General features: G+C 41.6%; 1 protein-coding gene across 1 annotated transcript in view; it reads left to right on the top strand.

Moving 5' to 3' along the window:
• LOC122798197 (tetratricopeptide repeat protein 21B-like) overlaps positions 1 to 16038 on the top strand; it is a 1733894-nt gene that overhangs the window by 1629430 nt on the left and 88426 nt on the right. Inside the window, exon 26 of the mRNA XM_044066946.1 lies at positions 8238 to 8462. Coding sequence (XP_043922881.1) covers positions 8238 to 8462 — 225 coding nt within the window. The remainder of the gene's footprint in view (positions 1 to 8237; positions 8463 to 16038) is intronic.

Genomic DNA, 16038 nt, shown 5'->3' with positions numbered 1-16038 from the left:
TATACATGTGTAGAAATTGTGGAGCAGGTAAGCACATACACAATGGCAGGACTTTTACACATCCCTCGAAGAAATTCAGTCATAGCAGTAATCTCTACGCTGACTGTATCACATCAAACATGGTCTACTTCGCCTACTGTGTACTATGCCACAGCTTCTACATAGGTAAGACCAATAGACGCCTGAAGGCCAGGATCCTGGAACATTATAGGGATATTAGGAACTGTAAGGAGAATAGTGCGATTGCTATGCACAACATGAATACAGGACCTGAACATATTTTTAAATTTCTGGTTTTACAAATATTGTCTAAGAAATTAAGGTGGGGTAATTTATCTAATGACACAGAAGCTGCTGAGCAGAGATGGATTATTAGATTTAATGCAGACAAGCCTCCAGGGTTGAATCAATTGGTGTCACTTAAACCTTTTTTAAAAGCTCGACCTTTGAAACATTGATTCTCTTGAATTTTTAGATTTTTAATATGTTACAATACATTTTCTATATATTTAATACATTGTATTTTAGATTGTCTGATTATTTATTTCTATATATATATATATTAGCATTTTATATTTCGCATAAACATTTTTAATGTATGTATCTATATAAGCTGGATGCACTGGTATTGTATATTTATGAATATATATATATATATATATATATATATATATATATATATATACATACATAGTGTTGTCGCTAGGATTATCAGGTTTTTATTATATATAGTTATACACCATACAAGGTTATACACATTTCTTATTTAACTTAGCTATAATTTCTTTAGTGTATGGTCTCTTTAATTGCATAACTGTGCTAATATGTACTGATGCACTAATTGTTATGTCCTTATTGGGTACAACTGAAATTTTGAAACATCATGTGACTAACCTCCAGTATTTAATGAATTATGGGATTTTTAACTGTTGTCTGATGAAGGGGTAGATCCCTGAAAGCGCTTATCACTGTTTTGTAAGGATTTATTCTTTGTAACTTTGTTTTGATTATTTTCTTTATTTTTGTAATAAATTTCCCAGCTGTGGCACTGTCAGTGCTCTTACTTTTGTTGACTCCAGTGTTGTCTGTCTTTGTATGATTAAACGGATTCACTTCATAATCTCGAAATACTGAAACATCGAATTTCAGTATGTCGCGACCATGAAACCGAAACCACAAAACACCGAAACATCAAAACCCCGAGCCCAAAACCGCCAAATTCAAAAACACAAACAAACCGCACACACCACACCACACATACACCAAAACACCGACATCACAATTTAAAACACAAAACTACACGCATATACAACTCATACACACATAAACGGGGGGGCAAGCCCCCCTGCACCCCCTCACTCCCCTAGCTATATATACTAACTCCGAGATCACACATACAAGAAACAAAAGCAAACTCACACACGCACATTCTCCAGTCCCTCACACACACATCAAACATATCAGCACACTCACATACACTCTACCTCCCACTCAAAACCCTTACAAAACACTCACTTACCTGACTTAACACCTAGATCCACACATGGCACCATGCACCATCAACACACAAACCTGGAAATAACGTAGCATAAGTCCATAACCACTAATTTGAGATATCCGAATTTGCGATTATGAACTTTTGCTATTTTCAACATTCGGCTTTATAGTCTCGAGATACTGAAATTCGACATTTCAGTATTTCAAGATTATAAAGGGTTTCCGATTAAACAGATGGGTTGTCAGATCTGATTGGATCTGACCTCAGCACTGATTTTGTTTTTTTTTGTTTTTTTTTTTCAAACACCTTTATTGAATTAAATGTTTGTTATGTTAATATATTTTGATTACTTTTATATGAATGTAAATGTGCCTATGCCACAAGTGATAGCTCATCACTTATTTTAAAGCTTCTCACATCCAGTGCTCTGACTTGTCCGCCTATCCATAATTCTCTCCACTCCACCTTAGTGCCCCATAGCTCATTTGCTGCCTGCAGACTTCAGTCTCTTTCCATGAGGGCTCAACATACAATTTTATATCCTTTGATTTACAACTTCTCTTCTCTTCCTCCCTATCAAAAGAGTTATCTGTCTAGCCTTAGTTATTAGAATTAACATAACAATTCTGTGTGCGTACTTTCTAGGATTAGTATTTTAGGTAAGACTTAGGTAGTCATTGGGGTAGTAGTAGTCATCAGCATAGCATTTTCATTTTTGCATGTTGTTTATAGCTGTACTCTTAGCAGATAACTTAGTGTGTTTTTTTCTTTTAGGACATAGTAGTGACTCATTCTAGGGTTTTTAATAGTTTCAGTTTGCCTTTTTTTGGTGATTGGTTATTGCTATTAAGTAAGATAACTTAGTTATGTCAGATAGTGAGGGATTCAAAAAGTGTACTGAATGTGGACACAAACTTCCTTCTCAGGTCCCCATTCACTGTGTGTATATTGTTTGGGTGCCACCCATCTTAATACTGAATGCCAGTCCTGTGCCTGTTTTAGTTCTAGGGCAGTTCAGACTAGGTGAGAGAGAAGCTCATACAACAGACAGGGTCTTCTATTTCTACTGGATCTACCTCTTCCGCTGCTGCTTCCCCAGCTGGGAAACAGGACAAAAACAGACCCAAAGACAAACCAAAAGAAGAGGGGAAAGAAAAGGGCAAAGAAAAGAGGGAAATACATGAGTGAGTCAGAAAAGATAGACAAAGCAGGATCTGAAAAAATTCCATAAAAACTCTTCAGATCTGAAGGTGATCGTTGGACTGGATCTGAAAACTCCTAGAAGGTCAGAACCAACAGTCTTTCGGGTCCATCTATCTTCTCCTTGATCCCTTTTTTCTCTGAATTCAGTGAGCCTGAGTTTACATTCCCCTATACATCAGAGTAGAGACACTCAAGAACCACCTTCAATGGCTTTTTCCTACCCAATCATCCAGTAGTCTTACCAAAGAAGATGTCAACAAGATAATGTGAAAGTTTCTCAGAAAGTGTATCCATCTTGGGTTCTCTCGATGGTGTCTCCTGGGGATGTACAGAGTACTGGTCTGTCTAACTTTCCTCTTATTTCTCTGGTCCCAGTCCAGCCTTTGGGCTTGACTACCATGGAAATTTCCTGCCCCAGGGCACCTTTGTCAGAGCCGACAGCCCAAGCTATTTCAACTCCAATAGCATCCCTTTCTGTTTCACTTTGTCACATTCAGACCCAGAAGAGACTCAAGAGCCAAAACCTCAGTGCCAGGGTTTAAGGGGATGGGTCGACACTGAATTTGTCAGAGCCATCCAACTCCTTTGGACCTCTACACCTGATAATTTAGATCTGAGATCAGCTTCAGGGTTGAAGACCATTGGTGCCAGATTATCTGATTCATCTGTAAATTAGAGGATGCCTTCAGAGCCAGTGGTGGCTTTGGCCCTCAAGGATTTTGAGAGGCTCATGGTGATGCTGAAGGAAAAGTTGCTTCCATCCAGCACAGTTCAATCCAAACCCTGACAGCATTCTGCTTCTACTTCACATCACTCTGTCTTACAGGGACCACAGGCTTTAGAGACTGCATGAATAATATTACCTCTCAGTTTGATTTGGAACCTTCTGAACTCCCTCTGGAACTTGTTCATAAGTAAGAGACATGCAATCAGAAGCACATAAACTCATCTCCATGTCTTTCACTGAAGAAATGGATTTAAGTGAAGGTTAAGGCTCCTTTAGATCTCCCTTGGAAGACATAACCTTTGGTGAGATTCTTGAATTGATGAAGCAGAGAGGAGACTATCCACTGAGATCCTTTCACCTAATGAGTCCATGTTTTTGGAAGCCTTTGGTTCCAGCTCAACATCAACCTGGGTAGTACCAGGCATTGACCCCCTTATTTACCTCATGGCTCAACAGGCATGGAAGGATCATGACATGGTGAAACCAGTTCCCAAAAGACCCAACAGGATATTGGCAGCTCTAAAAGATAGGTGGCATTGGACAAGAATTCCACTAGTGGATGCTATGGTGGTAGCAGCAGCCACTAAAATGGAATTGTTGGAAGAAAGTTTTTTAGTCCATCCCCCTAGCAGGGAGTCTAGGGTTGTGGACAGGTTTATGGAATGGACCTACTCTTCAGCGACTTTTGCACTCGAGTGCTGAATTATTTTGCTAATGTTACTAGATTCCAGGGATAGTTGTCCAAAGGGCTTTACAGATCCTCTGTCTTGGGTAATCTGCCTATGGATGTTCAAAAGACCATGGACTCCCAGCTTTCTACCCTCCAGTCTACTTCCAGAGTAGCTGATGACATGTCTAGGGGACTGGAATGCCTGGATATGCCTTTGTGATTTCACATAAGGCTTTAAGACGTCCTTCATCAGTGCCCTCTTTGATGACTGTTTTCTCTTTGGACCCAAGGTAAAACACACTAACCAGGATTCAGCAGGATAGTAAAATTCTTTTCAGTGGGAATACATTTTTCCACCACATAGATAACCTTTTCTAGAAATTAAAGAGCTGGAAAGAAAAAATGGTTCCACAAGTCATAGAGTTTTTATCATGACTGCCCTGGGGATAGACCTTCTTGTGTTAGAGGTGGAAGTAACAACAATGGACTTCACCTTAGAGGCAGAAGTGGACCTTACAACCATGGCTTTCATGGTCCCTTCACCAAGAAGCCCTGTCAGCACCCCTAAAGGCCTTACTGCAGCACTCTGTAGGCATGCGCACACGTGTGTGTGTGTGTGTGTGTGTGTGTGTGTGTGTGTGTGTGTGTGTGTCTGTGTGTCTGTGTGTCTGTGTGTGTGTGTGTGTGTGTGTGTGTGTGTGTGTGTGTGTGTGTGTGTGTGTGTGTGTATAGGAGGCCTATCCATGCACCTACAAGCCTGGCAAAATATGACAACATATTCTTGGGTGGTACACATAATTTCCAGAGGCTATTCAATTTTCTTTTCCCTTCCTCCAATAAAAAAAGAATGTTCCCAGTGTTCCACACAGTCACTGGAAACTCACAGCAGCAGACGTTTCAAAGTTGCTAAGAGAGTCATACAACATGTCCTCAAAGACCAATTAAAGTCCAGAGTCTATTCAAGTTTCTTTTTAGTACCCAAGAAAACAGTGGACCTCAGACCCATTTTGGATCTTTGTCATCTAAATCAGGTTGTAAAACAGTCAAAATTCCAGATGGTCGCAATTCAGTCTGTTTTGCCTGTACAGAGGAAAAATGATTGGATGTGTTCCATAGATCTCCAGGACACATACTATCATGTTAAGATATAGAAGTTATCAAAGTGAGTCTGTTTTTTCTGGCTGGGAGCCAGTCACTATCAGTTTAGAGCCCTGCATTTTGGTCTCACCACAGCCTCCAGGGTGTTTGCCAAGGTAATGCAGTGGTGGCAGTGCATCTGCACCTGCTAGAGATCCAATTTTCCCTTATATCAATGATTGACTCTTATGTGCTACCTCCAGGAACTTACTGTAGCATCATGTGGACCTCCTGCTCTACTTAATCCAAGATCTAGGGATTACAGTCAACCTAGCCAAAAACCACCTTGCCCCAACACAGCAGATATAATTTATTGTATGCCACCTGGATTCCATATCATCAGCCTTCACCAGACTAGAGAGCTTTCTCTGCAGGTACATCATCACCCTTCTCCTCCACCAAGGTTGACTCTTCAGCACTTAGGTCTGATGGACTCCACAATCGTAATGGGCTTGCTAGCCAGATTTTACATGAGAGGACTTCACTAGACTCTTGCTGTGCAGTGGTGTCAAAGCATTCATCCATTCCATAAAAAAAGCCTATCACTCAAATATGTAGACAACACATATTTTGGTAGATAAAATCTCCTTCAGTGACAGAAGGATGACTATTGCAAATGGATCTACCTGTAGCAGTAGTAACCACAGATGCCTCCCTACAAGATTTTGAAGAAAGGACAGTCCAAGGTACTTGCTCACATACAGAGGTCAGTCTTCACATTATTTTGGAGATAGGGAAGTCCTCCTAGCATTGCAGGCATTCCAGTATGTACTACTCAAGAGTGTGATCTCCACACAATCAGATAACATGGAGGTAGTCTGGAATATCACCAGACGGGGAGAAATATGCTCCTATCCCCTTTGTTGAGAGGCCATGAGAGTTTGGCATCGGGTGATGTTTTCACATTGCTTTCTGATAGCAATGCGTATACTGGGATGTCCAGTGTATTAGCGGACAAGTTGAACAGAACTATCTTAATGCCTCAGGAGAAGTCCCTCAATCCAACAGTGTCAAACTTGATCTTCTGTTGTTGGGACCAACCTCTTTGTGTTCTACTTAAACAACAAGTGCAGTAGTTACTTTCCCCCAGTCCCTGTGCTGGGATAGTCACCAAAGAATGATCTGGTCCGCAGTTGGCCCCAGGTCTCCTTTATGCTTTCTCCCATTGTCCTTAATGAACACACTCATTCAGAAAACAAGAATGTGGAAAGCCAAAGTGATCCTCATTACTCCTTTCTGGCCCTGACATCATGGTTTCCCTTCCTGTGGCCTCTACTAGTACATCCACCATACATGTTGGATTAGTATCCATACTTATTAACACATCCATCCGGATTGCATCCGCCATACCAGAGATCCATGAAATTAAATGCTTGGTTCTTTATCTCTAACCTTAGCCAGAGACAATAGGTTCCTATTGGTTTCTCAGATTACATGAGCTTCTCAAAAACAATCCACTAAAAAGATCTGGATAAGATATTCCATTTGGGCTACATCAAAAGGTTTAGACCCTTTTTCTGCTCCCATTCCTTCTATATTAGAATTCATGATGAACTTTTCCACAGTGGCTATAGTTTTTCCACTATCAAAGTTCAAATGTCCACAGTCTTGAATTTCTGTATAGGGCAAAATAAGAATTCTATAGCTTCCTTTAGAGTCTCGAAAGCCTTTTTGAGAGGAACTTTTCTTCTATGACCACCTATCAGTGATCCAGTACCTCCCTGGGATGTTACTGTCATGCAGCAGGCATTAACAAACCCCCCATTTTGAACCAGTAGTGTCAGTTTAATTGAAGTTCCTCTCATGAAAAATAATTTTTCTGGTGGCTGCTACATCACCAGATGGATTTCAGAGCTACAATCCTTTTTCTGCAAACCTCCCTATCTGATAAAGACAGATTTACCTGAGAACTTTCTTCCTAAAGTGGCATCTGAGACAAACATAGATCAGTCAGTAAATCTGTCAGTCTTTTCCCCCAAATTCTGAAACAAAGGTGAATACATTTTATATATGCTGGATGTTCACTGCCAACTTAGGTTCTATATTCATAGGACCAAACAGTTCATAAAGTCTGATCATTTGTTCCATTCTCAAGACCTAAATTATTCAAATCAGTTGCTGAGGTTACTCTCTCCAGATGGCTATCAGACTGCATTTTTGTCTATAATACAAAGGAGTTTCCGTATGATCTAAACATAAAGCTCACTTGACATGGACAATGGCCACATCAACAGCCTTTTCTAGTAGACTCCCTAGTGATGATATATTTGTGCTGTGGCAAGTTGGCCAACAGTCCACACTTTTGTGACTCATTACACACTGGATGCACAGTCCAGATTACATTCCTCCTTTGCTTCCACCATTCTCAGGAATGTCCTTCCTTCATACAACCCAAATAAAATAGCTTAGGAATCTGTCCCATGTTTTACATCAGACGAAAACAGCCAACACTGGATTCAAAAGTTATTTACTTACCATAATGATAGATCCATCTTGTCTGATTTTTGCATGGTTCAACCTCCCCCACTCCTGCCCCCTTCCAGATTGACACAGCTGGGCATCTTGTGACAGTGTAGTTTTTTCTTACACCCTGTCCATAAGCAGTCCTAATAAACTCCCTTCCAATCTTACTTTTTACCCATATGCTAGTGTTTAACCTTGTTTGTAATTGTTGTAGATTAATTTAGTGGAGTAAACTTGATCTGAGGTATTACGGTAGAATGGAGGGAGTTATGGGTAGGGGAGGAGCCAGAGCCCTGGATCTGAGAAGCTTCAAAATTAATGCCAAGCATGGATCTGATTGGATCTGACAACCCATGTGTTGAACTGGATAAAAATCAGACAACATGATTCAGTCGTTAGGGTAAGTACATGACTTTTGTTTATGTAGTAGTGATCAATAGAAAAACAAAACCAAAAACAAGATACTGGTATTGTAACCATACTTATTTTTTCATTATTATAAAACAGCAGTTTTTCATTACAATAACTTGTTTGTCTAGAAAGAACATGTGCCATCAATCCTAGCAATGGCACAAGCATTCATGATTCTGAAGCAAACCCCCAGGGCTAGAAACCAGCTAAAAAGACTATCCAAAACAAAGTGGAACTCTTCTGATGCAATGGACCTTGAGAAAAGTTGGCTACTGCTGGCTGACATATATATCAAAGCTGGAAAACATGATAACGCAACAGAATTACTAAAACGCTGCTTAAAGTACAATAAGGTAGGACTTATGAGTGCCATGTTGTTAAAAATGTTGTTATAGAAGTTTGGTTACAATGTATACAATGTATACAGTATCACTGGAGGATATTAAACTAAATTGTCTGCAAAATGTGTATTACTTCATTGTACAACCTTGGAAATATAATCAGCTCTTAGTGATATTAATAACAAATGCACATGCCCACAATATATACACACAGTCAATTACACAAGTCAAGCTCATGCATAGGCACTCTGTCTCCTTCTCACCAACATGCATGTATATGCATGCATGCATGTGCGAGCACATGTGCGCACACACACACACACACACACACACACACACACACACACACACACACACACACACACACACACACACACACACACACACACACACACACTCACTGTCTCCCTCCCTGTCTCTGTCATTCTGAAATACTTTATTTTTTATAACATAAAAGTCTGGCAGTAGATATGAGGATTATTTTATGATAAGCAAATGAAGAGACATAATTTTGTAATGTAGCCAACTAGTCAGTATAATGGTAGAAAGCCATCAGTATGACACAGATGATCTGTGTTTTATTAGCAGTTGTAGGTGCCTATTGGAGCTGAGAGAAATAATGAGTCTTTGCTTACCTGTCATTGCGGAGTGTAGAAGAATGCTAAGGAGTGGGTACATGCCCAAAGCATAGAAGCAGTATTGCAGATGTGTGTGTTGACGGTCAGCAGTTTGAGGGAACCATCTGCTCATGGGTGGGTGGGTTCTGTGAAGGCTGCCAGCCTAGCTAGATAGAATTTTGTAGATAATTCTGTCATTTGTAAATATTAATATAAGCCACAGGCTTGTTCTCTTAAATATAAGAAAATTGTGTTATATGTTGAATGTCAAAAATATAACAACAGTGCACTCTGCTGGAAGAAAGCTAATAAGTCAAGCATTGTATGACTGGTCTCAAACTCAGAGCTGTGATGTCTGGACCAGCAGATTCTTTCCATTGTTTTGAGACCAGAGTTAATTGCTAGATTATACATATATAATGTATTTAATTGCTGTGGTTTCCTGACCAGGTACAAGATCAAAGCTATGTTAAACTGTGAGTTTCTGTTAGCCTTGGAACCAGAGAAAAACAATGTAATCTAAAATGAGTCAGCAGTGATGTATTATCAATTTACAAGACTTTCTCAGAGGGAGAGAGAGAGAGCATTTTGGATTTTGTCTAAAGCTGACAACAACTCAGCAGTACTCTGCTTTTACTCTATATGTAAGTTTATTTAGAACTGTGATAGCTCTTAGGAAAAGATAGAAGATAGTAAGTTTAGTCTAGCTGTTTTCTATATTTATGTCAGAACTATTCTACAATATTATTTTAAGCATTTTTCTGTAATGTCTGATCTCTTGACTAGCACTGTGTAGTAAGAATTATTGTTGTGTGTTTTTATTATTTATTATTAAATATTTTTAATCTTTTAACTGCGGCTTTTTGTGTAGAGATTATTTAAGCTCTAGGGTACATTGCATGTATATAGTGATACTGTCCAAGCCAGTCCAATAGCTTTAGCCCTGGGTCACACTTACTATTTGGGTAACAGTAATATTACATGGTGAGATTGGTCACCCTTTGAGAAGGGCCTTATAGTAGCTGATATTAGTGGTTGGTGGCTACCTCATAGCCTAGCAGAACAGGGACACAGCCAGAGAACCTGTGCTAGCCTTCTCCAGGAGTGTCTGTGTGTTTGTAGCTAAATCAAATTTTAAAGTGTGTGTGTGTGTGTGTGTGTGTGTGTGTGTGTGTGTGTGTGTGTGTGTGTGTGTGTGTGTGTCAGCTACTTGGGCAGGGACACAAAGCACTGATTGGACAGAGAGGGTGCTGGAGGTTTTAGCTTGAACAATATGCTGAGATATGGACCATATAGCTGTGCCAGTGGGGAGTCTAATTGGAGATCTGGAGAGAGAGGCAAAAAAACAGCCCCAGACTGATTGTAATCTCTGTGTGCTCTTAAGGGAAATTGTACTTTACTGTGTGTGTATTTGTTATCCTTCCCAATGTGAACGCCCCTCACTGGTGTTAGTGGTGAGGATTGAGGCTCCTTTATTGCTGCGCCAGTGCACAGGCATCTCATATTAATTTTTGGCAGTAGTGGGATAGCCACACCACATATTAATTGGTTGGCAATTGACTTGTAGTGGTGTGAATAGTGAATTCCTGTAGCTTGTGTACAGTGATCACTGAAGGTGTTTTTGTACTGTAAATCAGCCACGCAGTGACTATTCAGAGTTCAGATCACAATTGTTTTATTTGTTTTGTTAGCTTAGTCAGGGAAAGCGGGCAAGCATATCAGCAGAGGAGTACGACAAGCTGTGAAAGAGCCAGTTGGCTCAGATGTGCCAGGCTAAGGGACTGATGCATGGAAACCTAACTGAGGCAGACATGATTGCAGCTTTGTTCACAGCTGCATCAGAAAACAGCAATCAGGAGGAGGATCAGACTGTCTGTGGAGATGTACAACATTCAGAGACTGGACAGCTCAGTCCTTCTGCAGAGGACTTAAAAATCCATCTGGAGCTAAAGAAACTTGAGTTGGAGGCCAGGCATTTGGAAACAGAAACAGCAGAGAGACTGAGACGTATACAGGATGTGGAGAATGAGAAACTGCTATGGCTGGAAGCTGAGGAAAAGGAGAGGCAGAGGCAGCATGAGAAGGAGATGCTGACTCTTCAGCAGAGTCATGGAGGTAATGGGGAAGGGAGTAACCGGACCCCAGAAGCACAAAAGATTAGTAAATTTCTTCCACAGTTTACAGAGGGGGATAATTTTGATAGTTTCATTCATATATATTTGAGAGTGTATGTAAACAGTATGACGTTGACCAAACTCTAGGTATGGTTTCTGACCCTCTTATTCCATGGTAAAGCTGTAACTGTGTTGTCTAAACTTGCTGATCACAAATTGTTTGCTTATACTAATGTTAAGAATTGTCTGTTAGAATTTTTTAAGCTAACACCTGAAACTTATAGGAAAAGGTTTTGTGAGTATAGACGCAAGGCAGATGAAAGTGTGTGTGAATATGTTGCTGAACCGAGCACTTATTTTCACAGGTGGGAGAGTGGATGTCAGGTCACCACCTTTGAAGGGCTGACAGACCTTTTGGTGAAGGAACAAGCCCTTAGCACTTTGCCTGAGGACATGAGGATCTGGTTAGCTGATAAACAATGTGCTACTTCAAATGAGTTGGGGAAGAAGGGAGACCTATACCTAACAAGCAAGGCATCCCTGCACAGGGAAGGGACCTCCAGTACTGCTCATGGGTCTAACGGAACCCATAGTGGGCAGCCCAGACTGCCCCAACAGAATCTGCCAGTAGTAGGGGAAGCCACTAATCCAGGTACATGTCCAGGACCTAGGATTAAATGTTTTGAATGCAACCAGCGGGGCCATGTGGCATACATATGTCCACGCAGGCAAGGTGGGGAAAAAATGGTGAGAGAGCCAGTAAGTGGGAAATACAAAATGCCAATAGTAGGTTGTCTTGATACAACAGGGGTACCGAACTACCATCCTGCAGATGTCCTGATAGGGAATGATTTTGATAAGGCAGTACCATGTGTTTATGTAGTTATATGCAGTCAGGCTTGGAGACAAGCATGTGGGTCTGGTAGCCTGGGGGAGACCCAGACAGACTGCATACTTGCAGCCAGGAATGGTGAGGTGGTTACTTCAGGGAGGGAGCTACTCTGTAGCAATGAGACTGAAGGTGAGTCACAGCTGCTTGTGAGTGCTGATGTTCCCTTTGGACAGAGTGACTGCAAAGGTAGTGGTGGGTAGTAGTACGCAGGCTGACAGTGAGGCACCACTGTCAGAGGATGCCAGACATCATGTGGAAGGGGAGCTGGGATGGGTTACAAAGAGAGAGTTGAAACAGGCTCAGCTTTCAGACCCTAAATTGCAAGGCCTGAGGCAGGTAGCTAGTGGGCACCTGATTCTCAAGGGGAAAGGGGAATCTGTATACTGGGACCAAGGGTTACTGTATAGAGAGTGGATCCCTGAGGGAGGGCTAGAAGGCGAGAGGATACAGCAGTTGGTAGTGCCTAAAGCCTACCATCTGGTGCTTCTAGCCATAACCCATGATATTCCCTTTGTAGGCCATATCGGCATAAAACATACAAAGGGACATATTATGCAGAACTTCTATTGGTCTGGAATTTCCAGAGATGTAACAGGGTACTGCAGGACCTGTGAGCAGTGCCAAAAGGCAGGCAAGGCAGGAGACAAGGTGAGAGCTCCTTTGATGCCTTTGCCTGTGATTGAATATCCATTTCAGAGGGTAGTTATGGATATTGTGGGGCCTCTGAGTACCCCAAGTTCCAGAGGGAAAATGTATTTCCTAGTGGTAGTGGATTATGCTACAAGATACCTTGAGGCAGTGGCTTTGTACTCTATTGAGGTAGAAAAAGTGATAAATGCTTTGTTAGAGATTTTCTGCAGCATAGATTTCCTAAAAGAAATACTGACTGACAGAGGTGCCAATTTCATGTCAGACCTGCGGGCTTGTCTGTGGAAGTACTGTGGGGTGAAGCACCTGATGACCACCCTTTACCATCCCTTGACTAATGGTCTTGTTGAGAGGCTAAACTCTACAATCAAGTCCATGCTATGGGCATTTGCAGACCAGTTTAAGAGGAGTGGGACAAATATTTGCCCCATCTGTTCTTTTCTTCCAGAGAAGTTCCGTAGGAATCCACAGGGTTGTCACCCTTTGAGTTGTTGTATAGGCATAGGGTGAGGGGATCTCTTGATTTAATTCGTAATGAGTGGGAAGGTGAGTGTGAATCTCACAAGAGGTCTGTTGTGGCATATGTTCTAAACCTCAGGACAAGGCTCAGGGAACTCATGGGTTGGCCTAGGAGAACTTTGCAGAAGCCCAATAACAGAAAAAGGTATGGTATGACAGGAATGCTCAAGCTAGGGAATATGCTGTAGGGCAGCAGGTAATGGTTCTCATTCCTGTCAGGCAAAACAAGCTGCAAGCAGCTTCAGAGGGACCCTACAAGGTGGTAAGAAAGGTAAGTGATGTTAACTACATGGTAGAACTGTTAGGCAGGAGGCAGGGGCACAAAGTGTACCATATTAACATGATGAAACCTTACCATAATAGGGAGGCCCTTATGCTGAGTATTTGCAGTGGAGTGCAGAGGAGTCTGAGGGAGATCTGGGGACTGATCTCCTCATTGATTCTCAAGCTGACACCTCAGTGGAAGGGGTAGCAATTTCCCAGCAGCTATCTCCTACCCAGGTTTGAGAAATCCGAGCAGTGCTACAGGAGTTTAGGGACATGTTCACTGGGAAACCAGGGTGCACCCACCTGGTGCAGCACCAGTTGGATACAGGACCCCAAAGGCCTATTAGACAGGCCCCTTATAGGGTTACTGAGAGATTCAAACAGGCCCTGAGGGTGGAGATACAGGAGATGTTGGAACTAGGGGTAATTCAAGAGTCCAACAGTCCCTGGGCCTCCCCACTGGTGCTGGTGCCAAAGAAGAATGGCATTACCAGGTTCTGTGTGGACTACAGGAAATTATATAGTCACAAAGAGTCAGATCCTTATCTCGTGCCTAAGACAGATGAGGCCCTAGAGCAGCTGGGTGGGGCTAAGTAGTTTACCACCATTGATCTTACCAAGGGTTACTGGCAGGTGCCCTTGACTCCCAGTGTTAGAGATAGGTCAGCCTTTGGACTCCTTTTGGCTTGTATGAGTTCTCAAAGATGTCATTTGGGATGAAAAATGCCCCAGCAACTTTCCAGATGCTGGTAGATCATATCCTAACAGGATCAGGAGGGTTTGCCCTTGCTTACCTAGATGATATTGCCATCTACAGCCATTCCTGGCAAGAGCACCTTCAACATACCATGGAGGTGCTGGGCAGACTACAGATGGCAGGGTTGACCATTAAGCTCAGCAAAAGTCAAGTGGGTATGGCAGAGGTCTCCTACCTGGGACATAAAGTGGGGAGTGGTAAGATCAGGCCAGAACCTACCAAAATGGAAGCCATTCAGGCATGGCCTGCACCTGTTACCAAAAAGCAGGTGATAGCACTCTTAAGGTACTACAGAAAGTTTGTCCCCAGTTATAGTACCATAGCTGCTCCCCTCACAGATCTGACAAGAAAAAACAGGCCAGATAAGGTAGTGTGGACCCAAGCATGTGAGCAGGCATTCCAGAAGCTTAAAGAAGCTTTGGGAGGACCCCCTGTGTTAGCCAGTTCAGATTACAGCAAAGAATTTGTTGTGCAGGTGGATACTTTGAAACATTGAGTGGGGGCTGTACTTAGCCAGATTTCTTCAGAAGGAGAAGAGCACCCAGTGGTTTATCTCAGTCATAGGCTTCAACCCAGGAAGGAATGCTATGCAGCTGTAGAAAAGGAATGTCTAGCCATAGAGTGCGCACTGCAGAAACTTCAGCCTTATCTGTATGGAAAAAAAATCACTGTAGTTACGGATCACAATCCCCTAACATGGTTACACCAAGCCAGCCAGCAAAATGCCAAGTTGCTAAGATGGAGCCTAGGGTTGCAAGCATAAGATATCTCAGTGAAGCACCACAGTGGGATTAGCAATACCAATGCAGATGGGCTCTCAAGACAGGGAATGGGGTAAGGTATACTCAGATAGACCTAACTCTCTCAAGCAACTTTTCTCAAGGGTCACTTGAAAAACTAGTTTGATTTCTCTTGGGGGGTGATATGTGAAGGCTGCCATCCTAGCTAGATAGAATTTTGTAGCTAATTCTGTCGTATGTAAATATTAATATAAGCCAAAGGCTTATTCTCTTAAATATAAGAAAATTGTGTTAAATATTGAACGTCAAAAATGTAACAACATTGCACTATGCTGGAAGAAAGCTGATAAGTCAAGCATTGTATGACTGTTCGATCTCAGCTCGGAGCAGTGATGTCTGGACCAGCAGATTCTTTCTATTGTTTTGAGACCAGCATTAATTGCTAGATTTTACATATATAATGTCATTAATTGCTGTGGTTTCCTGACCAGGTGCAAGATCAAAGCTATGTTAAACTCTGAGTTTCTGTTAGCCTGGGAACCAGAGAAAAATGATGTAATCTAAAATGAGGCAGCAGTGATGTATTGTCAGTTTAAAAGATTGTCTCAGAGATTGACAGAGAGTGTTTTGGATTTTGTCTAAAGCTGACAACAACTCCCCAGTACTCTGCTTTTGCTCTATATGTAAGTTTATTTAGAACTGTGATTGCTATTAGGAAAAGATAGAAAATAGTAAGTTAAGTCTAGCTGTTTTATATATTTATGTCAGAACTATTCTACAGTATTATTTTAAGCATTTTCCTGAGATGTCTGCACTCTTGACTAGCACTGTGTAGTAAGAAGTATTGCCTTGTGTTTTTATTTATTATTAAATATTTTAAAACATTTCAACTGCAGCTGTTTTGTGTAGAGATACTTTAAGCTCTAGAGTACATTGCAAGTATATAGTGATACTGTCCAAGCCACTCCAATACCTTTAGCCCTGGGTCACACTTACTATTTGGGTAACAGTGATATTATACAGTGAGATTGGTC

The sequence above is a fragment of the Protopterus annectens genome, chromosome 3.part1 (genome assembly GCF_019279795.1).
Source record: "Protopterus annectens isolate FY-2018-M chromosome 3.part1, PAN1.0, whole genome shotgun sequence".
Classification (NCBI taxonomy): domain Eukaryota; kingdom Metazoa; phylum Chordata; order Ceratodontiformes; family Protopteridae; genus Protopterus; species Protopterus annectens.
Note: the sequence above shows the minus strand (reverse complement) of the source record. Positions and strands in the feature narration are given on the sequence as shown.